This window comes from Spironucleus salmonicida, chromosome 1, assembly GCF_000497125.1.
Source record: "Spironucleus salmonicida strain ATCC 50377 chromosome 1, whole genome shotgun sequence".
In the NCBI taxonomy this organism is placed as follows: Eukaryota; Fornicata; order Diplomonadida; family Hexamitidae; genus Spironucleus; species Spironucleus salmonicida.
In genome coordinates this window covers 224,000-248,385 of record NC_090596.1, presented here as the reverse complement: position 1 = coordinate 248,385, position 24,386 = coordinate 224,000, and the positions used below count along the sequence as shown (strand labels likewise).

General features: G+C 27.3%; 10 protein-coding genes across 10 annotated transcripts; 7 read left to right on the top strand and 3 right to left on the bottom strand. All coding sequences in view use genetic code 6, as the record gives it.

Moving 5' to 3' along the window:
• Positions 1–2: 2 nt before the first annotated feature.
• SS50377_20109 (WD40 domain-containing protein) lies at positions 3–1,766 on the bottom strand (the record flags this gene model as incomplete). Its single annotated transcript, XM_067904054.1, has 1 exon — positions 3–1,766. The coding sequence occupies one exon, from the start codon at positions 1,764–1,766 to the stop codon at positions 3–5; it is 1,764 nt and encodes a 587-aa protein (XP_067767536.1).
• Positions 1,767–1,844: 78 nt separating this feature from the next.
• SS50377_20108 (Ribosomal protein S28) lies at positions 1,845–2,045 on the top strand (the record flags this gene model as incomplete). Its single annotated transcript, XM_067904053.1, has 1 exon — positions 1,845–2,045. The coding sequence occupies one exon, from the start codon at positions 1,845–1,847 to the stop codon at positions 2,043–2,045; it is 201 nt and encodes a 66-aa protein (XP_067767535.1).
• A 637-nt stretch (positions 2,046–2,682) lies between these two features.
• SS50377_20107 (uncharacterized protein) lies at positions 2,683–5,607 on the bottom strand (the record flags this gene model as incomplete). Its single annotated transcript, XM_067904052.1, has 1 exon — positions 2,683–5,607. One exon carries the CDS (start codon positions 5,605–5,607, stop codon positions 2,683–2,685), a length of 2,925 nt encoding a protein of 974 aa, XP_067767534.1.
• A 54-nt stretch (positions 5,608–5,661) lies between these two features.
• SS50377_20106 (Proteasome subunit beta type) lies at positions 5,662–6,315 on the top strand (the record flags this gene model as incomplete). The annotated part of the gene is made up of 1 exon (XM_067904051.1): positions 5,662–6,315. The coding sequence occupies one exon, from the start codon at positions 5,662–5,664 to the stop codon at positions 6,313–6,315; it is 654 nt and encodes a 217-aa protein (XP_067767533.1).
• A 61-nt stretch (positions 6,316–6,376) lies between these two features.
• On the top strand, positions 6,377–7,297 carry SS50377_20105 (Endonuclease/Exonuclease/phosphatase family protein; the record flags this gene model as incomplete). Its single annotated transcript, XM_067904050.1, has 1 exon — positions 6,377–7,297. The coding sequence occupies one exon, from the start codon at positions 6,377–6,379 to the stop codon at positions 7,295–7,297; it is 921 nt and encodes a 306-aa protein (XP_067767532.1).
• Positions 7,298–7,877: 580 nt separating this feature from the next.
• On the top strand, positions 7,878–15,911 carry SS50377_20104 (Translational activator GCN1; the record flags this gene model as incomplete). The annotated part of the gene is made up of 1 exon (XM_067904049.1): positions 7,878–15,911. One exon carries the CDS (start codon positions 7,878–7,880, stop codon positions 15,909–15,911), a length of 8,034 nt encoding a protein of 2,677 aa, XP_067767531.1.
• Positions 15,912–15,956: 45 nt separating this feature from the next.
• On the top strand, positions 15,957–19,709 carry SS50377_20103 (uncharacterized protein; the record flags this gene model as incomplete). Its single annotated transcript, XM_067904048.1, has 1 exon — positions 15,957–19,709. One exon carries the CDS (start codon positions 15,957–15,959, stop codon positions 19,707–19,709), a length of 3,753 nt encoding a protein of 1,250 aa, XP_067767530.1.
• Positions 19,710–20,286: 577 nt separating this feature from the next.
• On the top strand, positions 20,287–22,062 carry SS50377_20102 (uncharacterized protein; the record flags this gene model as incomplete). The annotated part of the gene is made up of 1 exon (XM_067904047.1): positions 20,287–22,062. The coding sequence occupies one exon, from the start codon at positions 20,287–20,289 to the stop codon at positions 22,060–22,062; it is 1,776 nt and encodes a 591-aa protein (XP_067767529.1).
• A 67-nt stretch (positions 22,063–22,129) lies between these two features.
• SS50377_20101 (uncharacterized protein) lies at positions 22,130–23,272 on the top strand (the record flags this gene model as incomplete). Its single annotated transcript, XM_067904046.1, has 1 exon — positions 22,130–23,272. One exon carries the CDS (start codon positions 22,130–22,132, stop codon positions 23,270–23,272), a length of 1,143 nt encoding a protein of 380 aa, XP_067767528.1.
• A 10-nt stretch (positions 23,273–23,282) lies between these two features.
• On the bottom strand, positions 23,283–24,071 carry SS50377_20100 (uncharacterized protein; the record flags this gene model as incomplete). Its single annotated transcript, XM_067904045.1, has 1 exon — positions 23,283–24,071. The coding sequence occupies one exon, from the start codon at positions 24,069–24,071 to the stop codon at positions 23,283–23,285; it is 789 nt and encodes a 262-aa protein (XP_067767527.1).
• Between the last annotated feature and the right edge of the window lie 315 nt (positions 24,072–24,386).

Below are 24,386 nucleotides of genomic sequence, written 5' to 3'. Positions count from 1 at the left end.
TTTCACTTTGCAATAGCCGCACCGCTACATATGAAAATCGTGGATTTATCTCCTATTTCACCAACGTAAGTCACCGCAACATCTGAATCTTTAGATAGCTTGATTGAAAAATCATCTGCGAGTTCTATCCATCCCTTGCTACCAAAAACAATGGTTCCTAATATACCCTGAACTCTTCCAGTTATCTTAGAGCATTGCTCTAGTCTGCTGAAAGTCGGCCAGACATCTTCTTTCTCAAAATCAGTTAAGTCAAAAATGACGAATTTATTATCAGAAGAAGCTGCAAAAACACGATTCTTTGTTATTTTAACGTAAATAGGGAGTGTAAAAATTTTTGAAGAATTAGAAATTTTTGAAAAATCAGTTAATACTCTTATCTCGCCGATTTCCACCCCTTTCATTTTTAGCGTAGAAATCACGCAAATACCATCACTAAAGTCACCTGAGGTTATTTCTTCCGTTTCACATGTATAAACTACCGTTTACACGTTTGAAATTTCGAATTTGATGATTTTTTAAGCTGAGAATAGCAAAAAATCATTGTTATATTGTGATACACTATGAATAGTTATATTAAGGGCTTTTTAACTATAAATATCATCCACAATTGTAAAAAAATTAACTGTTGTAAAACCAACTATCGAACCGTTATCAATTTATTTGGCAAAAAGTACTCTATTTTAAAAGATTTAGTCAAACTTTTGTTCGTTTAAAATAGAAAACTAGGTCAAATTATTTGAGATTTTGATTCCTTTGTTCTAAGTACAAAGAATTTGAAAATTTTAAGCTTAAATAACATATTCAATAGGTTTAGAGCAGCAAATAAATCTTATTCTATTTTCTAAATTGGACGAAATAAGTAAATTGGAAATATTTATGTCAATAAATTTACCAGAAAGAGTAAAAGCATAAAAGTGGGAGCTGTGCTTCTAAAAAGCCAAAGACAAAAGCTGATTTGAATAAAATGTGGTTATAAAGGATTAACTCGCAATTTCAGTTAATTATAGGCTTGCTGAAAGCTCTAAAACTTTTATAGAACCATCTGCGCAGGTACAAACTATATTAGTTTTTTCTAATAAATTAAATGAGGTTATATTAAAAATAGTACTAGCTCCAATTGATTATTAATTTATAATGTTTAAATCATTGTCTAAAATCGTAATTGTTCCTTTTTGACCAACAAGAATTAAATGATTATTTACATATATACTACTAGTAATAGCAATATTTAGATCAATTGATTTAGTGAAAGCTAACTTTCTTCCATAATAGCTGAATACCTGGCCAGAAATCGAAGTAACAATTGCTGATGTTTTATTATAATAACAGACGGATGTAAGCTGTTAATCGGGTGAAGGAAGCGGATTTTATAACTCTGTTTATAAATTAAATTAGAACATTTGTTTAGCTGCTACAATTAGCTGCTACCCATCAGAATGGAATTAAATAGCAGTAATAGGATGTGATAGCTCAAATTTAGCTTTTATTAATAGATTTTCATTATTCAAAGACCAAATAATGAGATTTCCTTTTTAATCACCAGATACCATATAATAATCTTAAGGATGTATCGCAAGTGCAGTTACTTCAGATTTATGTTAGTCATATACAAATTACTTCATTTCAATAGGATCTAAAATTATAATTGACTTATTAGAAGGATATGCTATAAAATTGTTATTATTAAACGAGATCAGTTCAGTCTTTATTGATCTAGTAAGACTAGGTCCAGATGGTAAAATAACAGAAACAAGTTTGCCTTCCATTTTTAGAATATATGTATTCTTATTATACATTTAAATAAATTAAAATTAAAAAACAATTAATACTTCCACTCCAAGTGCATGTCTGCTGATACTATCACCTATGCCAAAGTTATCGAAATCCTCGGGCGTACCAGCTCACGTGGTGGCGTTACCCAGGTAAAAGTAGAATTATAAGGTAAAGACAAGCGTACCCTTGTTCGTAACACTATTGGACCCATCCGTAAGGATGACGTTATCGTTCTTATGGAATGCGAACGTGAAGCCCGTCGTATGAAGTGATAATTAACAGTTAAGGATGAATCAACCATTAATAATAATAGAATTACTTATATAATTAGTTTGTTCTTTCATCTATTTAATTGTTTACATATATAAATTTTATTAACTGCAAGGACTCAATATATAATTTAATGAAATTACACACCTTTCAGCTTAATAATTAAGTATAATATTATAAGTTAATATAATATTTTTATTTATCATAAGTAATTATTTTATCTTTGAAACTCATTTAACTTTTAGAATCGAAGATATTAAAAATGTAATATTATATATTCAATAAGAAATATACAATTAACTCATTGATTTATTTCTTACAGACAAAATTATCTTTCATTATATAAAATAAATTCCTATTATTGCCTTGTTAAAAGTAAAATAATTACCGATTACCTACAATAGATCCATTTTACTTTAAGTCAATATCAAAAGACTTATTCTCTTAGTATTATTAAGTAAGTATTTTATAAACTATAATATATGTTATTTACTCAAACAATAGGTAATCTTATTTAGTATCAACAACAAAGTAAACAATACTCACTGTAAATTAAATTCCACTAATACTATAAAAATCCTTTCTATTCTATAGACGAATTTATAGTAAAAACTGCTTATATATTTTCCTTACATCCCATCACTACTAAGCAAAAATAAATATAATACAATATTCATTAAAACAAGGAATTATATAAAAAATTTGCCCCACATGTTCCTAAATCTTCTTTTTAAGTAAAATTCGCATGTTTTAATCAAATTTGTAGCGTGAAAACTGTTACTAATATAAATTTGGTAACGTTTTATAGCTCAATTTTAATATACTAAATTCCTTATTTAAACTGATATGTTAATATATTTATTTAGCAATATTTTTCTAGTTTTCCACTTCTAAATTATCCGGGTGAAAATCAACTTCAGAAAAATTTATTTCATATTTTAAACGCACTAAAACAACAGGTAATTTACTGCTTAGATCAAACTTAAAGTTTATAGGGTGAATTTTTTAGTGATTCATAAGTAAATGTGCTGATATTGAAGTGATTTTCGAATAAAGAAAATCGAAAAATAAAGATTATTTGATGTTTGTATGACAGATTTATACAATTGGAGATCGCTAAAATGGGACAATCTACTCGCTAAATGATTATTTTAACTGTAAAAGTCCAGAGTCGTCTAAATTCTCAATTTTATACTTTTTGAAAATAGGATTTAACGTGGAATTTGCCTATTTGATTATTATATCTTAGAAGGTATTATCGATTAATTTGTAGTAAAGATATGAAATATTGAAAGAGAAAGTTGGGTAAAAATATTGATTTTGCTGTTCAATCCTTCCTTAAAATTAAACATAAAGATCTAAAATTGTACATTTTGAGGCTATCCAGTTGAGTGTAATACAGTGTTTAGATTTTTCAGATTTTACAGCGCATGCCGGAATTTGATAAGACTAACATAAAAGAGCAAATGCAGTAGAAATGGACTGGGAAGATACCTACTTTTCAATTAAAAAATCGTAAGCTGAAGTAGAATTTTGATTTAATTATATGTAAGCATAATAATTATTAATAAGATACTATAAAATTATCTCTTATTTTTGATAGTCTGAAGAATTTTTTGGAATTTATGGTAATTAAAGGAGCATTTAGTTAAGCTAATTGGATTAATGTTACAACTGCGTAAAATCTGGTAGGGGAACTAAAATTTTCATCTCTCGTTTTAATTGGTCATAACTCATTATTATGTCTATAATTGGTGTAAAAAATAGTTCCGGATAGTCGAGACGGATACATTAGAAAATAAATGTTAATTAATCTTGTGTAATTATTTTCGTATATAGAATCGTTATTTCATCAATTCTTTTCATAAGATTTTAAACTATAGTAGAATAAATATAGCGCAGACTAGGCTGAAGTAGAAGCCTATTTTTTCTTGCATATTTTGGTACGTTATTATATTCTGGTATATGTATAAAAATTATCACGATTAACATAGCCGACGAATTGTAACCAAAAATACACGAGTCTAGGGGATTTTCTGTATCAAAAATCTTTAAGCGTAACATTTACAGAATATAATCTTCTTAAAAATTCTGAATGCAATAGTTCATATCCTTATCAGTATCTAAAGGAATAATAAGTTTATTCATGAATTAATGCTATGTTATTACAAAATTGATTAATTCATCTAACTAGTGGTTTTAAAAAGTTGAAAAAATTTATGGATATAAAATAAAATCTTGCTTTTCCTACCTAGAAAAAACAAAGGTAAATGCAGGTGTTGGAGTTCGTGGGAATTCTAAAGATTTCAATTAAAAATTTGGTGCATAACGTAATAACATTGATATAATATCTGACCATCTTGACTCTAACCATAGTTGTGTATCAGTGAACTTTTATCCAAAAATAATTAAGACATCATAGTATAGTTTATCATTATGTATGGAGAGTTTTGATAGATTTAACGAGATCTTCTTCATTAGATCTCTTAGTTTTTAATGATTGGTAATAGCTTCCTCTAAAAATACTAAATTTTAAGTTTCAGGATATATAAAAAAATTGAGAAATGAATGGTCCGCATTTATTCTCTCAAAATCAACATTTATATGATAATATGGTATATGCATGTCAATCTTATTTAAAATTGTACTTGTAATATCAATAAATGTAAATAAATCGTCATTTTATGCATGAAATGGTGAGTCTATAAGAGAAAGAAGATTTCCCTAGATATATTCTTTTTTGTAATTAATTATATTCCAGTAATGTAGTTTTCCCAAAAATGTACCTGCTACAACGTGAGACTCAATATCAAATTATCTTAGCAATAATGAAAATACCCTGGCAATACCTAATGAATTCGCTTTTCGACCGATTAATGCATGGAATGCTGAACAATCATCTTTTAACTCTGAATAATCTATCTATTACACTATATACTGTACCAGCTAATTGACACAATTAAATTTATCGATAGACTCAATAAATCTATTCATTATATTTAGCAAATTACCATAGACAACCTAAGCTTACTGATTCAAATGATATGATGAATATAGATCTTTATTATAATATTTAACTTTTAACTAACCTGTTTTAAATAAAACTAACCCTTTAAAATCCATGATATAATCCATATTATAAGCTTGTGCAAGTTTTTAACCTGAAATATTTTGATCCACTACATTTATAAGGAAAGCTTCATCATTAAAAATATGATTTTCTATTTATAAATATAGTACTCTTTCTTCTTAATTCAGTTAGTTATAATAAAAATACGACGGTTTAAATTTTTCTAATAAGCTAGTATTCTTTTAAACTATAATCTAATCCTTAGATTCTTATATCTTAGTGTTCTCGACAGATAAAGCCTCAGCATATAACTATTGCACAGTTTGTCTTGCATATGATTTAGATAGTTATGTTTATCTAAATGTGCACATAGGTTAATGAATGGCAGCAGAAGCATACATTTTATTTTTCTTTTTTATTGATGTTCGAAATTTAAGATCTTTTTATTTTTAAGTAGTTACTGTTAATGCATCAATTACTAATGAATTTTTCATTTTTTAAATAATGCAATATAATATCATAATACATTAATTTGATAAACCTCTAAAATGTCTCATGATGATCGCTTCAATCCCTATACAGATAATGGGGGTACAACCATGGCTATCGCTGGTGATGGATTTGTAGTAATTGGATCCGATACTAGGGCCTCTGAAGGTTATGGCATTTTATCTCGCCATGCACCAAAAACATATAAGGTAACTGATAAAGCTATGATAGCTATGGCGGGAATGAGAGTTGATGCCACACATTTACATTAAAAGTTATCTCTAGAAGCTAAGAATTTTAAATATTAAAATGGTGAATAAATAACAGTTGATGAGTTAGCTCGTCTTATGAGTGTTAATCTTTACTATAGAAGATTTTTCCCTTGGTATACTTTTAATATTGTTGCAGGGCTGGATTAAAATAATTAGGCTAAATTATACGCATATGATGCTGTAGGTTGTATTGGTTCCTACTAATATACTGCTGCAGGATCAGGAGAAAGTCTCGGTATTGGTATTTTAGATCAAGAGTTAATGCCAATCGTTACTAGAAAAGCTACATCTGAAATTACAGTTGATAAAGCTGTAGATTTAATGAAAAAAGCTTATTTCGCCATAGCCGAAAGAGAAATTTATACGGGGGATACTTTATAGTACTATATTATCGATAGTACTGGTATGCATGAGCACAAATACGAATTGCGTAAAGACTGAGCTTATTTATCAATTCTTTTTTTAACAAATTGTTTTGTATACTTACCTTTTCTTTTTTAAAATGCCACCAAAAAAACAAAGTATGAAACCATAGAAAGAAGTAATAGTTTCATATTCTCCATGTACTATTGATACAGAATAATATAAAGATGTAAGTTAATATAAAATTATCTGCTTGAATACAAATGGTATACGTGCAGCATTAAAAAAAGGCCTTGTTGGGTATATTATGAATAATAATCCTGACATATTTTGTATTTCTGAGACTAAAGTAGGTGTAAATAAAATACAGTCATTTATTAACGATGCTGTACCAGACTATCCCCAACTTTTTAACAATTATAATTTTATTTTCTCTTCTGCAACTAATAAAGAAGGTTACTCAGGTACTGGTGTTTTTATACGTAAAAATATATAAATTATATCATATGAGACATCGTGTCTACACCTTACTCCTTAATCACTTATTAATCTTGAAGGCCGTTATATTAATATTCAAACCCTTCATTTTAATCTTGTCTCCGTTTATGTCCCGAATTCTGGTAGAGGTGGTGGTATTTCATTTTTACCTGAAAGAATGGACTATGAAGATGAAATCAGATTTTTGTTGAAGTAAAAATAAAAAGAAAAGCCTCTTATTTACTGTGGTGACTTAAATTCAATAAGAAGTGAAATAGACATCCATAATTTTAAGTCTAATTTTGGTTCACCAGGTGCAACATAAGAAGAAATGGATGCTATTGAAAAATTAATTACTGAACTTAAATTGACTGATTCTTTTAGAAAAGTAAATGGAGAGAAAATTAAATATTCATGGTTTAGTAACTTTGGAAATTCTAGAGCTAAAAAATAAGGCTGGAGAATAGATTATTTTTTGGTTGATGAACAAATATAAGAATTTATCACTGGAGCAGATATCGATGATGATTGTTAGTTTTTAAGTGATCACGTCCCAATTAAGTTGGAATTAAAATTTGAGTGAATCTAAAAATATTTAAAAATATTACATATCTATTTATATTATATGTAACATAGTATGTAAAATAACGTAAAAATTTATTTGTAGACTATAAACAAAACTTAATAATAGATTATTTTAATTGGACATGTTTTTATATTTGTGTTTGAAATAAATATCTTTACCTCTATTAAACAATCTGGCGTATTTAGTTGTAATATTATAAACTTAGCAAAGCTTATAATTTTAATCAAATTTGTAGATAAAATGTTATAATCTATATCTAAATATTAGCATTTCAATCTAAAAATATTAAAAACTGATTTGAATTCAAGTATAATAAAATAAATTTATCAAAACATTACTTGAATAAAAAGTATATAACTTTATACCTTTTAAGGGATTTATGTAATCTAATTGTGTTGTGATAATTCATGTTATAGAATTAGTAACAATAATATTGTATTTTAGTATTAACAAATATTTATTATGAAAATAATCCTTTGTTGTGTAACGACATTAATATAATCTTAACAAATTTAATTATTTATGTTACTATGCTTCACAACAAGTGTATAAAACGTTATAAAGGTGTAACTCCATTATGATTGCAGGTTAAATTATTTTATAGTAAAATAATTTATTTTACGTACGCGGAATACGTATTCAAAACAGTATTACAAAGATGATATTGCTATATCAAACTATTAATTATTGTAAATATTATTTCATATTGCTTCTTTTACTTCGTAATTTTAAACTATATGAGAATTAATAAGAAAATCCTCTTTTTATTATACCTTCCTTATATAGTGATAATAGGATATATTATTTACATTAGATATTAAATTTCACTTTACATTCCATTTCTTAAATGTCAACTGCATATATGAAACTCTTATAAGCTTCTAGCGATATTACAATAGTTAAATATTTACAAGAAAATTATAATAATATCAAAATATCAGATTTTATTAAGTGTATGTCGTTTATAAAGTATGTTAAGAATTTAAAGGCAGTTCCTAAAATTGAGAATAAGGATGATGAGGTTATTTAAGCATTTACTTCGTTAGGAAGTTAGTATTATTATTTAGCTTCAACATAATCAATTTTAATTTAATAACATATAGGTGCAAATTCTTTTGAGTATTTTGGAACCAAGTTAAAGAATCAAGAGCTGGTAAATAAATTGCAACATGTATCTTTATAAACACCGTTACCCAAAGATCTATTATTTTCTATATAAAAAAGAAAGCCTACCTTGTTTTAGTAGATATCTGTATAAATTATTAACTAGTGTTAATTAAAAATCAACGACTAAATATTAGTGCTGGTAGCTCCATTTGTACAATATTCATAGCCTAATTATAAATTTTTAATGCTACATACTGAATTTTATATTGAAACTTTGCTGCTATCGTTCGTTGGATAATTAGGAAAAGATGATATGGAAAATAAGTTAAATATTTTAGATTAACTTAAAGGTGTAATAGTATAAAACGCTTTACACAAAGATTTAGTTTATAATAAAGCTGCATTGCTTATGAAATTGCCAAAATTTTCTTAGTTTTAAAATAAGATATAGTAATAACTGTAATAAATTTATTAGATATCTCTAGATACTTCATCAGATTCTACTGAATAAATATATGAGAAAAGCAAATCATCTGTGACAATATTAGATTTTGTCAATTTATAAGAATCTATAGCTTATAATTAATTATTAGTCACATTGGATAGTAATTTTATAGATGCGACTATTGATATTTATATCAAATGTATCCATAAAACAGAACTGCTAGATTATACAGTATTACATTTTTTGAAATCATCATATGCAGATGAGAAGATATTAAAATATATTTTAGAAAGCTCTCAATGGGACCTATTTAAATTTTTATGTTTTTCAGACTCTAATTGTCTTACAGTTCAATTCATAAGAATTATTAATAATATTGAAGTTGATATGTTAGTTTTTAAATCTAATTTATCTAGTTTTAAGTAAATTATATTACTTGATATAAAGAATATGCAGATTTACAATATAGTATAAAGAATACTAAAGCTTGGTGATTATTAAGACTTTATTGTATAGTAGTTAAACCTAATAGAAAATAAATTGTTTTAGTTCACTTCTATAGAATTACAAATACTAAATTCTAATGAAATTATATAATCTAATATTATACCATCAGAAGTTCTATTGACAAAAAATGCTGATCTTAAGCAAGAATAACATGCAAAAGTCTCTAATGCTAGAAGATTAGAGATTATGTAGTAACTTACTTAAGAAGAAGATAAAAAACGCCAGCTCATAAAAGTATAATATGTTACGTTATTTGATTCGTTAATTGAACTAAGCAATTTATTAAAGAGAAATACATTTGTTTTCAGATCTTGTAGTCACATATTCTTGTCTTTCATATTAAAAATATCTAAACTATTAGGTATCAGTTTAGGCATAGATAAACATGTATTGTAGGTTGTAAGTGTATACTTATCTATAGCTAGAAACAAAGTATTCGTTTCTGGAATAGAATCTTAACCTTTATTGGTTCATTTAGCTATGAAATATATTTATGGTGATCATTATAAAGTCAAATCCAACCTAAAATATAAGTTTTAATCAGGTTCGTATTTTATCCCATATAGTAACTCTAATAGTCTGTAGTCACTTATTACATAGGTCCTAAATTTATATGAATATAATCCTTTTGACGAAGAAACATTCTAATAGGTATGTTGTATTATATCTTTCCTAGTACCTAGCTTAGATCAGATGCAAAAAATTATATTAACCAAATATTTAAACCAGTCATACGAGATTCTTTCTAAGATAATTAATAATGTTCACGACTTTTAAATTCTTGAACTTATTTTCTGCATTACTGATACAAATTAGTATACATTAATGAGAATTGTATAAAATATTATTTCAAGCTATAAACTAAAAGGAAAATAGTTTGATCAACATTTCATGACCCCAATCATCAACAATTTAGTTACTAAGCCAGACCATTCTAAATAATTAGCGTATTAAACATTATCACATATTCCTACAAGCTAGAAAATCAACCTGACTCATGATTTATAATTTAAGTTATTACTGTCTGAGTATTTAGGTGATTCTGTTAGAAGATTTTTCTTATCATCAGGTGATCGAATAAATTATATTAATCATTTGTAGAATAGTATAGAAGAGTTATTTATTGACTGCTTTTCAAATTATGATGCATATAGACTAGAGTTGTTGCCTGCTGCAGTTTAAGCAATTTGTGAATAAATCTCAACAAAATAGTTTATCCAAAATGTTGTCAACAAGTTATTATTATGTCATTTCTAATATTCTACTGATTTAGAGTCTAGCAGGTTTGATATTTAAACATAAAATTCATCAATTAGAAGATGCATATGGAATATATTTGACAAAATAGCAAAATAAATTATGTCATTTGATGGAATTATTGATTAGTCATTGCCATTAGGTTTATTTGCACCTTCTTATAGTCAAAATTTCCCTAGTATATCTGAAATATCACCAAGTTAGGAAGAAGATGAATTGAAAAACAGAATATAAATTATTAACAATCCGATTTCCTCGAATTTATTTATGGTTTAAGAATCTATTTACACTCAGGATTCAGTTATATCAATGTTAAAACACCATTAAAAGTTATACATTGAGATAGATCCGACTAAGACTACCTTGATGATGGCTATTGTAGAAAGATTTTTACATAATGGTATAGCAGAATACGATTAGCTTGTTTTACAATCAGCATAATAAAGTATCATTTCTCTTATTGTTTAAATGGGCCTTTTGTATAATTAGCAGATAGTTTATTTACTTGAGACTAATAGATAGGATTAAGTAGCCAATGTTAAATTAAATACTCTTATTTATTATTTTGTTAGTAGATTCATTAAGTTTTAGATTGGTATTTTCAACTTTGGTGTTGTTCACTAGTATACAATTGATAACTCATAATTAGCAAACAAAGAGACGGATATGGCTTCTTATATAGTAAATATTTTGGGATCGATTGCAACATAATTGTTATTTGAAGACAAAGAAAGAGGTGTTATCATTAACTTTTTAGAGGTATGTTCTTAAAAAACACTTCTGGATATTGATGATAAATTAGCAAAAGCTTTATAAAATGTTTGGAAAAATATACTTACTTGTCAGTTTGTCAAATAGCCATAGAAGTAAGTTTATCCACATTAAAAGTATAAATCTGGTTAAGAGTTTGCCCATAATTATCTTCTACATCGATATATCGATACCGTTAAGTTCTAATCTAATGAATTCCCTGGTTCAGTATTTTGCCTCAGTGGTGTTATTTAATTTTTAGGACTATCTTATGTTTATCAGAGAGAAAATATTATTGAAAATGTCGGATGTTATTGTCTACGCTAAGCTGAAGATAACAAACAATAGCTAGGTATAGTTATCATCTAAAGCTTGATAAAAGCATTTGGAAAGCTGATAGAACCTTACTATATACTATTTATTTAGGATATATTATATCTCTCTTCGGCAGAATGTTAAAAGACTAACCAGATGGTTGTATAATTGTAAAATATACTTCTCAAAAATTTATCATTGTTTGGTATTTCTTGTGTAATGAATGTTTTAGTTAATGCTTTAACAAATGATGTTGATTGGTAATTTAAGAAAGGAGCCTGTGACTTAGTATATAACTTAAGCTCTAACTCAGCCAAGATTCCTCTTCAATAGTTCAGATTATTAATGGCTAGAATGTTGCCTATTCTTTTACCTGCATTATAACCTAACATTTATCATTCACATTTATAAGTTAAAAACTCAGCACTTAAAACAATTGAAAAAGTTGCAGATTCTGTATAATCTTCATAAGTAAAGCTTATCAGTAGAAAGATTATCGATGCCTATTCATAACCTTTATTGAATCGCTAAATTTTAATAGAGATTACATAAATGACTTTTACTTAGCAAATTGATGCCGCATCGTTAACACTTATATATCCCATTTGTGACAGAGTTCTTAGTGCGGTTTCTAGTACTATTTATTAATAATCTAACGATCTTATGAAAGATAAGCATACAAAGGTTATAGGATGCAGTTGTATTGTATTACTAAGTAAAATAGCAAAATCTAATGACTTTAAATAATATATCCCCCGTTTAATTTAGTTGTTGAAAGATAATCTACAAGAAAGTAATGATGAAATCAGAACTAGTTCTGCGAATACTATTTCCTAAATGCTTGAGAATTTTCCATTATAAGCATAAAGTCTTGAAATAGATTTATGGAAAAATATAGCTAAGCCATTAGATCTTTAAAGATAGCATGGATTAGCACTTTCTATTGTAAATTTATCATTCAACAATTAAACTTGGGAGGTATTATTATCTAGATTAAACAAAGTATTTACTTCTTAATTCAAGATTAAGTAGTCGATCGAAGATGTTAAAGAAATGCATTGTATTGAATATAATGAAGTAAATGCATTTTGTGCCTCTCTTTTCCTGTTATATTTGCCATAAAAACTTATTGAGTTAGATGATGTTGCCTTGAGAAATATTTTTGTTAGTAAATACTTATAAATTTGTTTCGAATTCATATTCTTACTTGTTAGATAGCCAGAATTTATTGATCAGTCTGAGACTTTATATAAAATGGCAAGGCAGCTTGCTACCTCTTTCTTAAAACACAAAGTGGAAATTAAGTAAATTCTAGATATAGTTATTTAACAGCTTCTTTCAACAGCTGTATAATCTAGATTTTTATCTATTTCTTTAATTGGTGATATAATTTCTGAACTAGGTGCTACAGAAAGCTAGGAATCTAATAGATAAATTAGCTCAGATTTATAAGAATTAAGAGCATAATTATTACAAGTTTCATTTTAAAAAGATGAAAAACGTGATGTTAAAGTATTTATTCCTGAATAAAGCCTAGGTAATGCTATGAACTTAATGGGTATTGATATGTACTATAAGTTAATGGGTAATTTATTTTTAGCACGTTGTGATGATACTCATGGTATTAGAAATGCTTCTGTAAGTATGTGGAAGTTGGTTACAATCAAACCAGTTACGACAATTTTAGGATTTTTACCTTATCTTTTTGAATAATTTTAAATTTTGCTTATGTAACATTATTAAAATATTAAGACGGATTTGAATTTTAAATAACTTGTGTGTAATGGTATTAAAGAACTTATGATATCTCTATAAGCGGCTTAGTTTTAAATTTTTGTAGATAAAATTTACGACCTAGTGTAATTCGAAAATAATTTTGAAGGTGTTTCTGATGAATAACTTATCACATCTATGGATCTGTTTTCATTTATTGCAAAATGTGATACCAATGGAACTTTCATTCATGATAATATTGTAAATTTCATACCTAGACTTTTAACGGAGTCTAAGAATGAAATTGTTATCAATTCAGCTGCCCAGTTGTTAACATCTTTGAATGCTGATGTCTCACAATTATTAGAAACTTTAGTTAACCCTTAAATAGTTAAATTATTATCATGCACAGATGATGCATAAGTGTAATAAATTATTAATTCTGTGCTTATGATTACCACAACTAAACCACAACTTTAAAGCCTTTTCGAGTTTGCATTTGTTAAAAATCCTATTAATGACAATACGGTTAAATTCTTTAAAGGACTATTTAAACAATCATCAGTTATCTCATAAAACTTTGAATTATTAATAGAATATTGCACTAAGGCTATTTAAAGAGACTACAAGGAAATTATAACGACTTCCGACACCATATCTACCACAGATTCAATCATTTTCGTCCACAAATGCTAAGAAATTTTATATAACTGCTTATCTGAAGAATCGATCTAATTAACGATCAGAGAAGACATATACGACAAAATCGAACACGACTACTTCAATTCCATTTAATCAACGTCCACATCCTAAAACGTCTTAGGAATAACCTTATGCCAACTTCTCTGCCAAGTTTTCCCTGAAAAAGCGGCTCAAAACCACGCGTTCATCATTTCCGTCCTCAACATCTTCTTCACTAACTCAAACAACAAGAATTACCCAGCAGTCATCGGCCTGACACTGAGTACCTTCTATAAGCTATTTACAACAATCCAGCAATCTAATCAGCCAATGGCAGCGTTCATTAGCTTATTCATAACGCAATTCTACCAAAATATTAAGAGAATCATCCCAATGATGGACGTACACGAGCTATTTTTGAGCTAAAACGCGAGAATTTGCGACCTGGTCAAAATTTTGTGTTTCGTGCTCCCAACAGCTGTCCAGATAGACGAATCCACCAAGAACCAGGCACTGAAATCGATCGTTTTGATCAGCCTTTTGACGCTTTAATCACACTCCAAACAGGCAAATTTGAAGACTAATTTTTACGAATTCGACCAGCTCCAATTCGCGATTTCGATCGACAAAAACGTATCAAAACTCATCTTTTCATTCTGCACGATCTTGATCGGCAGGGTCGTTTTGACGCTCAAATCGGACCCTTCAGACGCTTACAGGATCAGTTTGGTGGATTCGATCCATCACATTTTCAGCATTTGCGTTCTTTTGGGCCAACTTGAGCCGTCGATTCGCATTGACGTCGAGAGGCGCTGTCTGATAACGAAAAATAAAGAGCTTTAGGCGATTTCGGTGACGGCGCTTTTCACGCTGTTTTAGGCGTCTTTGCGCCAAGAGCAGAACATTATGTCGCTTATTTCGATCCTTTTCAGCCAAAGTCGCTAAATGCACCAATTGGACGTTCAGACGGTAAAAGCGCTCCTGAAAACGCTTCAGCTCTGTCTGAGAGACTCGGATTTGAAGCTGAAATTCGCTTAAAAACCGAACGAAATTCAGATTTCAGAAGAGAATTTTTACGATTTTATCGCGATTTTGATATTCGAGCAGATCGTTCTCGTTCACACCGACAAGGAGCTGCTGCTTCTTGCGAGTCAAGTCTGTGCGGAGGCGATTTTGGCGCAAAGCATCGAAAATTCGGTCCAAACCTTCACGACGCTGGTGCTGAACCCAGACGGGGCAGACTATTTCGGGTCACAGATTTCTGTTTTCTGCGCGGTTTTGTCGAGCGGAATTCAGCAGTAAAAGGCTCAAAAAGCCGTCCAAATCGTCAAAACTGCGACCGGCTCGCCGTTCAAGTTTTTGGAAGAAAAACTTGATTTTTGTCCTAACTCGGCTCTGAATTCGCTCGCGGAGTGCCTGAAGGCAGCCAGCTGGCTCGTCTCAGCGTTCGAGAGTTTTGCTGATAATAGCGTCAATTTGGCTCTAAACACTTTTAGCAAGCTGTTGAGCGTGCTCTTTGAGCGTTATGGCGACTGCAATTTAGAGACCAGAAAGTGCGCTCTCAACGCGTTTTACAATTTCGAAAATGTCGAAAACCGTGAAATTAGAATCAATATTGGCGTAGTTTCAATGGACATGTTGCAGAAAATGTTGCTGGACTAAGAGGTTGGATTTGACGCGTAATACGCGGTAATTGAGTTTTACAGGTTGAGGATCGGTTCTATGGAATTTGATGACGTTTATAGCGTTATCGTGAAGGGCGACAAGGCTGTTGCAGTTGATATGAAGCACCGTATTGAGCAGATGCTGAAATAGATTAAAACCGGTAAAATCTGATAAATTCATTATTATGTTCTTAATATTATTGTATATATTTAAAAAATGAAAAATTTGGCTTTCTATATTCCGCTGATCGACGCAGAGTCAAAAGTTAATCCCAACGATTTAATACAGTTACTGAAAGTGTTAGATGCGACCTAGCCAATTGAAATATAAACTAAATCATTTAATGAAAATTCAAGTTAATTCATTATAAAAGTTAATCATATTGAGTCATCTGTGGAATTTCCGTAGATAGTTAGATAAAAATATTACTCAGAAACTAGTAATATATTTTTATTACAACTTGTAAATAATGCATTCATACTATTTGTAGAACAATAGTTTCATTATATACAACCACCTCCTTCAGAAAAGACTTGTGTTTAAATAAGTTTTAATTATTTGAATAAGAACAAAAGAGCATTACCTAAGTTGCTAGATTTATCTGTATTAATATTTTAACCAAATGTTTAGTTGTCTAATAGTGGACTTATCAGTGTTTTACAAGATCGAGTTTATCTATTTAATTTTAAGGTTGATAAATTTTTTTAATAAATAATAGCTAAAAGTGACCTTGCTGTTGATATTTTTTAGACAATCAGAGGATAAGAATATGAGATATTGGAAACCTCAAAATTTATTTTTACTGATAAAAAAAATTACGAATAACTAATCAATATTTAATGTATTATTTTAAGCCAAAAGATACATTGTTTGATAAATTAGATTGTTATAAACGGTATTGATATAGTTAAAAATTAATATAAGAGAACTATCACATTATTACAATTTAAGCCTTAAAAAATACATATAAATATATCACCACTAGGGTAAATTGTACTATTAATAGATACTTAACTAGTTATAGTTAATATGAATTATAATGTTACTCAATAATAGTAAATGATACATTCTATAAATATTTAATAACTCGCAAACAAGTTTCTGTCTAGTGTAGTTGCATTATAGTTTCAATAAATACAATTCACATAGGATGGTTAGTTCGTTATTATTCTATTTTAATAATAAATTGCATTAGTGCATATATCATTAATAGACAAATACTCTATTTTGTTTAAAAATGAAAACTATGCAGGTTTAAACTCTGAATTTTTATCAATAAATTAATCTAATTTTTTAGTTAAATCAGGATAATTATCAATTCATTACTTTATTAATAGTAAATAGCATATTATAACTGATATAAATAGCACTGATTCTACACTCTATTAAATTACTTATGATTATTTTGTTCTACTTTAATAATTTCACTTACCAAATCAAAAGTAAGGATATTTTAAACTGGCAATAGAATATTTTTAATTCTTGGACGCTTTTTATAGCAACAAGAATTTCTATTTTCTTAATACTTAAAATTTTGATGAGTAAGACATATTAAATATTTAATATCCAACTAATGAACAGCTTATTGAAAATACATTTAGACTAATTTTAAAATAGCTTAAATAATGTTATGATTAGTCATTAGCTAGTTTCTATTAATTTATGATTTTTATTGATAATACTCTTAATTCAGCTAAAGTTTCTAAATTATTAGCATTGTATCTATTAAACTAACTTTATAAAGATATTTGTGTATACTTTAACGACTAACATTTTATAAATATCCTGTCTAACTACACTAATATTTAAAATATTAACATTCATTAGTATATAGATGTTTTAAAGAAGATTGTTCTTATATCATCATTTATAAATAGGGTTAACACTTAATTTAATTGCAAAAAAATGCTATTTGATAGCTTTAAACTGTAATTATGTATTATTTCTGTGATACTAGATCATTCTAATAATAGATAAACTGCTTATTTTGAAGATATGTTTTATAAAACGTTAAATAATTTAGGATACTAATTTAATAGAGAAATTCTACACAAAATTCAAAAGTTACCTAGTATTTATATAATATTATTACGTAAAAATACTGTATTTTAACAGAGCATTATCTTCGTTCCAAAAAATATTGATTCTAGCAATTTCATTGCTAGCTTATTTAAAAACTATTCATATTTAGTAAGAGGAGATCCGTAGAACCTAATAGCTTAATAATTTAATTATTAAAAATATGATTCAATAAATTTTGATAAGATATTTTCAGATTTAGTTTTAAATTAATTGCAAAGCTAGTCAACAATTCGTCAATTCAACAATTTTCAATAGGCGGAGTTTGTAACATGTAGTTGTGAAATATCTGCATAATAACTATTATACTTCCATAGAATTCTATCATTTTAATAAGAGCAGTTCATATTACCATAGTATTTATTAGAATTATTAAACAAAAAATTGTCTAGTCAACTATAACCATATGTAACTCTTAATAGCACAGCACTTTTTATTTAATAGGATTTTAATCTATAATTGACGATATTATATTAATTAATCTTTAATAGTAATTAAGAGTTTTCTATAGGGTATTTAAATAGTCTTATCACACTGAATTAAAAAAATTCAATTATAAAAGATAATTTAACCAAGCTGAAATCATCATTAATGCAACATTATGATTTAATTAAAGTTAATAAACGTAGCAATAAATCAATATATTAACATAATAAGACATCGTAATAAACACTCAATAACCCTTTGGTTGAAACTATGGATTTAAATAATAATACTTTATCTATTTAAAAATCGGACTAGATTTCATAATTACCAGTTTAAACTTTATTTTCTGGATTGAGTTCTGACTTTATTAGAATTAAATTTTCCGATATATTGCAATAAAAATCATAAATAAGTCAGTAAGTTAGTATTAATACTTAACCAATATTGAAATAATAAGTGATGAATATACAGTAATAAAGTTCATGTTAAAATTCCATAAATTGCAAGGAAAAGGATAATATTAATTATCTTAACAGATAATAAGATCTTTAGTAACAAACTATTTAAATTCCTTTGATACAAAGTGAATAATACTAATAAATTCCAAATAATTCATCATGCTAAACTTAGAAGTATGATCTTTAGAGTGTATAATCGAAAGAAGCATAACAGGTAGAGTAGAAAAAATCTGATTCATCATTCTATGAACCCCCAAAAGTAATTACCATTAAATAATAAATAGTACGAATAAGACAACCTGAATAACATAATTAAGAATCTAATATTAATATTATTGGACCAAATGTTGAGTAAATCATTAATACATAAGTGTAAAAATAAAATGCGATATATATTCCCAATATATAAGGGTAATAAATATCATAAGTAAAAGAAGACAATATTGATACGATTCGGAGAAATGTTGATAGAATTATGTAACATCGAGATATTAAATAAACATAAGACGAAATTAAAAATTCTAAACAACGTGATGAAAATTTAATCCAGGAAGAATAAACTCAAGCAAGTTATGAATTCAAGTCATAAAAATGTGACTCCCTGAATTAATTTTTAGATAGACTTAATAACTAATAGCAAGTATAAAATAACTTTGAACAACAATAGCCGGTATATTAATAAAAATAATATTAGCCACCGACTTAGTCATAAATGGGTTTGACATAAATCAATCATGCAGATCCTATTCAATAGGATAAAAATTAATATTTGTTTGAGTAATTTGATTAATTATAGGCAAAATCTGCTTATAATCAAGCCCAGCTGACAGTATTAACAAACAACTTGAGAAATATTCAGTAAGATTAACAAACTTAGAAAATAAATTAAAGAACATCATTTGATGAAGAATATAATAATATAATTTCAAAATTACCTTTTAATATCTCAAATAACTAGGGTGATTCATTTCAATCATTTGGGTAAGCTCTTGACTACATTTAGTGAATGTTGTTATTATATTGCCAGTTAAATATTATATATAATTATTTTTTAAATGCTCATTACTTATGATAGAGCATAGTAAATACTACTATAATAAAAAATAATTCATATAATAACATCTGAGAATGTTGACTCATAAACATGTATATCTATACTTGGTAGATTTTTATTATTAAAATCTATTTGTTTTACTGTTTCTTATAAATTTTTAGACTAAGAAGAGGGATATTTTTTATTTATTAATACTTAGGTTGTTAAATCCAATTCTATCTTAATTACATCACTATCTCCTGTTAATATAGAATATATAATTTCTGATAATATATTTGTTGTTGATGATGGTTAATTCTTATAATAATTTCTATTCGTTTTTGATCCACGTGTATATAATGAATAGTAGCTACGATTCCAGAAGTAATATGTTAAATAAGAGATTGATAATAATACAAATATAAAAGATCCAGATTTGCCGTAAAATTAAGCACTACGTTAATAGAACCCATTAATAATTGATGATAGCATAAACGATTTTGTCATAGTAAATGAGAAATAGAAAATAAAGAATATTATATTAGAAGATATGTTCTAATAAAACTAGATCACTTTTGAAAAACGATAATATTTACAAATGAATCCTGCCAATATTAAATCCTAAGAAAAGGAAGAAGAAGAATATTCTGTAGATGTAGACTAAGAATCTAATAGTGAATCTCGAGAGATCTCGTTAGGTTCGTCAATGCAAAATTTTGTTGTGGAAACGTAAGAATCTCAAGAAATTAATGTCAATATTCATAGATAATTATGGAATCAATAATAGTTCTAAGATTTTACACAGGCATAGAAAACGAAAATAATAGAAGATGAACATTAATACTAATCTGATGATATTACTGATAAAGAAATTGATAACGAACTAACACTAGAATCTGAGACAGAATCCGAATCTGTCAATAAATTAGACGAAGAAGAGCAAAAAATAGATGATATCACTTAAAGTTTGACAAATCAAATAGGAAGGGTACATCCTTAAAAATTTTATAAAGATCTTAAATTAGATATTTCCGAAGAAGATTTAATTTAATATTTTAAAAAGATTTAAAGATTACAAAAAAATTAAAACAACAATTTTTAAGAATTACTGTAAAAATATAATATATAGTATAGTTTCGCTTAACCTGTTTCAATTACTTCTACGCTTATCGTGTTTAGTTATTCTTCTGGTATTGATTTCTCTGATAAAAACTTTACTGATCAGATAATATTTAGCGCATTTACAGGATCAATTAATCAATACGCGTAATCTTAAACCGATATATAGACTATTTAAAAGTTTGAAACGTTAATTCAAAGTTATATTTTAGTTCAACAGGATTCTAAGAATAAAACTCGTCCATTTCTTACTTATACAGATTACAATATTATAGGTTATAGATTATTATCTTTCTACCAATCACTGTAAATTTCAGGCCTTTAGCATATCATTAATGCTCATTAAGCTTCATTCAATGATCCAAATGGTAAAATAAATTATCTTTTGACTAAGCTAGGAATCTCATCATAGTAAGCAAACCAGCCATATCAATCTATGGACAAGCATCTTAAAAGATTAATAAAGAAAAATTACTACTTCTTATCAAAGACTTATAAGCATTCATTCTTGTTTTATATCCCAAATTTTATTTATACAAACAGGCTCCTAGCTACAATAGAAATATCATCTTTTGATACTGCGTTACTAATACAGCACAACCCAATAAAATATGCTTTTTAAGATTTTTAGGACTTAGCTTTTCATATGCAAAAAGCAGCTATATCACTAGATTCAATATAAACTAAATCAAATTATTATCATTATTTGAGTGATATAGCTGAAATATATCAATATCAACATATGCTAATAAATTAGTAATAATACTTAAAGTAACTCCCTTCTAAAAATGGTTATTTCATTTACCATCTTACTAGTGAAACCGTTTTTAACAACGAACAAATGAGCAAACTTTGTTAGAATATCAAATATATGCGAACTACTTTTGACTGTCTGAATTTGTAATAAAAAGCGCCGAATAAACTCTAAAATGAACTTTATACTTCTGGAGTGATATCACTAGTTCCTGGATTTTCAGGCTTAAAATTTGTCAGGGTTAAGTTCAAACCAATGGATTTATTATATTAGGACTGCATTGTTGTGTTGTATTAAGCTAATAAGTACTTTGTACATTATTGCAAAAGTGGATTTTTAGGTGGTGTTTATAGTTAGTACTTAATGAGCGGGAGTTAACTGTTGATTAACTAACAAATTGATATATAAAAAGAGGCTATTTAGTCTATTGTTAATACTTGGATGGAAAAATGATAGAGTTTTATTTATAAATTATTATACTCTTATATGAAAAATTCCTTTTTCTTTTCACTTCTTTAAAATGGCTAAAAGATTTTCTTAGCTTAGGTTGAAGTCAATGAAAAATCTTTAAGGAAAAAGGCAATAAAAGAAGGAAAAAATTATCAAAACAACAACCGTAGATCTGTTTGGGGAAGATGAGGTGATTCTTCCAAAAATAATATAGAGTATAGAATTACCCGAAGTTAGCTATTAAATCCGTAGTGAAAGAAGTACAGATAGAGAATTTAAGAATTTAAATAAAGAAATATTAAAAATTAATAAAGCAACAGCTAATTTACGGGTACAGTAACCATCGATATCTCCGTATGATATTTGGACTACTTAAGCTACCTAAAATCCATTCTAACCAAAATAAAGCTCTATCACCAAATAGATTTTAAATAAAGATATGACATTAGCTGTACAAGCAGTATCATCTATCTCTTATAACCCCGAAAAAAGTATTCATAAGAATGCGCTGAATTAAGTCTTGAACAATGTTTTAGATGAAAAAATAAAAGAGTAAAGTGCAGTTACTAATCTTCCTCGTTCGATATCTTTTAAAGAGCGTAATTATTTAAGTAAGTAAATATTTGAAAAGCTTTTAGATGATAATTATGTAGACGTTCAAGCTGTACCTGTAGAAATTACTTAAAGTCAAGCTGAATTTGCGATCTATAGATAATAAGAAGCCAAATATTTAAAATAACTTAATAATTTAAAGGAATAATTAGATAATACTGAAAATCATCAAGATTCTGTCGACTCTTATCTTAAACTTAGAAAAGAACTATATAATGAATTACACGCAATGCTGCCTTAATTTAGAGTTAAGTACGATATTAAAAAAGATTAAAGAAAATAATCAGCAGAAATACGTTAATTTTTATCAGTTTGGACACCAGAAAAAGTAACCGAGACTATAAAATTAAATGAAATTTTAAAATAGAAAAGACTAGTGGAATCTCTTAAATTTAGCGGAACAAATAATATTATTGATAATGGTGTTGCAACTACTGATGAACTTCATGGAAGCCTTAGACTTATATAGGGTCACAATCTTGGGATGGAAGATTAATTAAATATTATGTATTAAAATGGGAAGGTAAGCGGTAAATTTAGAAGCGGTAAAAAACCTAGACTCTCAAAATTTAAAGTAGGAGCCAAGTGGTGGAATAAGTGAAATTTATAATTCAGTCATAATCATCTGTTTCTTAAGTTAGAGAGAAAACACCTTAATTTTCTGGAAGTTGAGATATTTCATCTTTTTATTTATGGACTATACTCATAAATGTTTCTTCTAATGTAATAAATTGAGGAAACAAATCCTCTAATTTTCCTGGAACAGTAAATAAATTACAAGAGCGGGAGTCTGCAACTTCAATATCAATTATTTCTTTATCTCGTTATACAAAAACCTACTTTTGAATTTAATTTAACTCATTAAATTTAAATTGTTATTATATGAAATGTTCCTAGGACTTTAATATCATCGATTCTGTTTATTTATTAAGAAAAATAGCTAAAATAGAGGAAGCTTTATATCCTATAAGTTATTAAATTTTGGAAAAGTTAACTCTAATAATAACATATGTAGTAATAAGGAGAAAAATTGATATAATCCCAATATATAGTTAAACATAATATGGCCTAATATTAACATCGTCTAAGCTAATGCTAACTTTATCTAAAATAACTTATACTCCACCAATATAATAAGATGTATCAATTTAAACTCGAACATTTCGATTGGCTGGATTGATATCTAATACACGATTATTATCAAATTAAATCTAGAACATATCAGGTATAATAAATGCACCAGAAACATCAATGAAAAATAATTAAAGCAATGCACTCTTTGTAAATAATGCTGGTATATACGAGGTTTCTATATCTTTAAGATATCTAATATTTCCTAAATAATCTTTAATTTCATAGTCTGAAACTCTCAATACAGAAAAGAAATCAACCGTCTTCATTGTAAATTAATATTAAATAATTCCGGGGTTTGACACAAAATTACAAAATAATAAGCAAACCTTTTTAAACGTATAAAAAAAGAATATCTAATATTAATTAAATTATATAGTTTAACAATATTAATCATCCTTTATTAACGCCTAAAATGTCTTATCATTTTGATTTACATATGATACATTAGACTAAGCAAGCTATTAATTGTTTGCTACAAAATTTATATTATATAATATATCATCTGGAGTAATAACATCTAGTTATTCGTAACAAATGTAAGCTGGATAATTAGTTCTTGTAACTGTGGGGCCAAAAACATC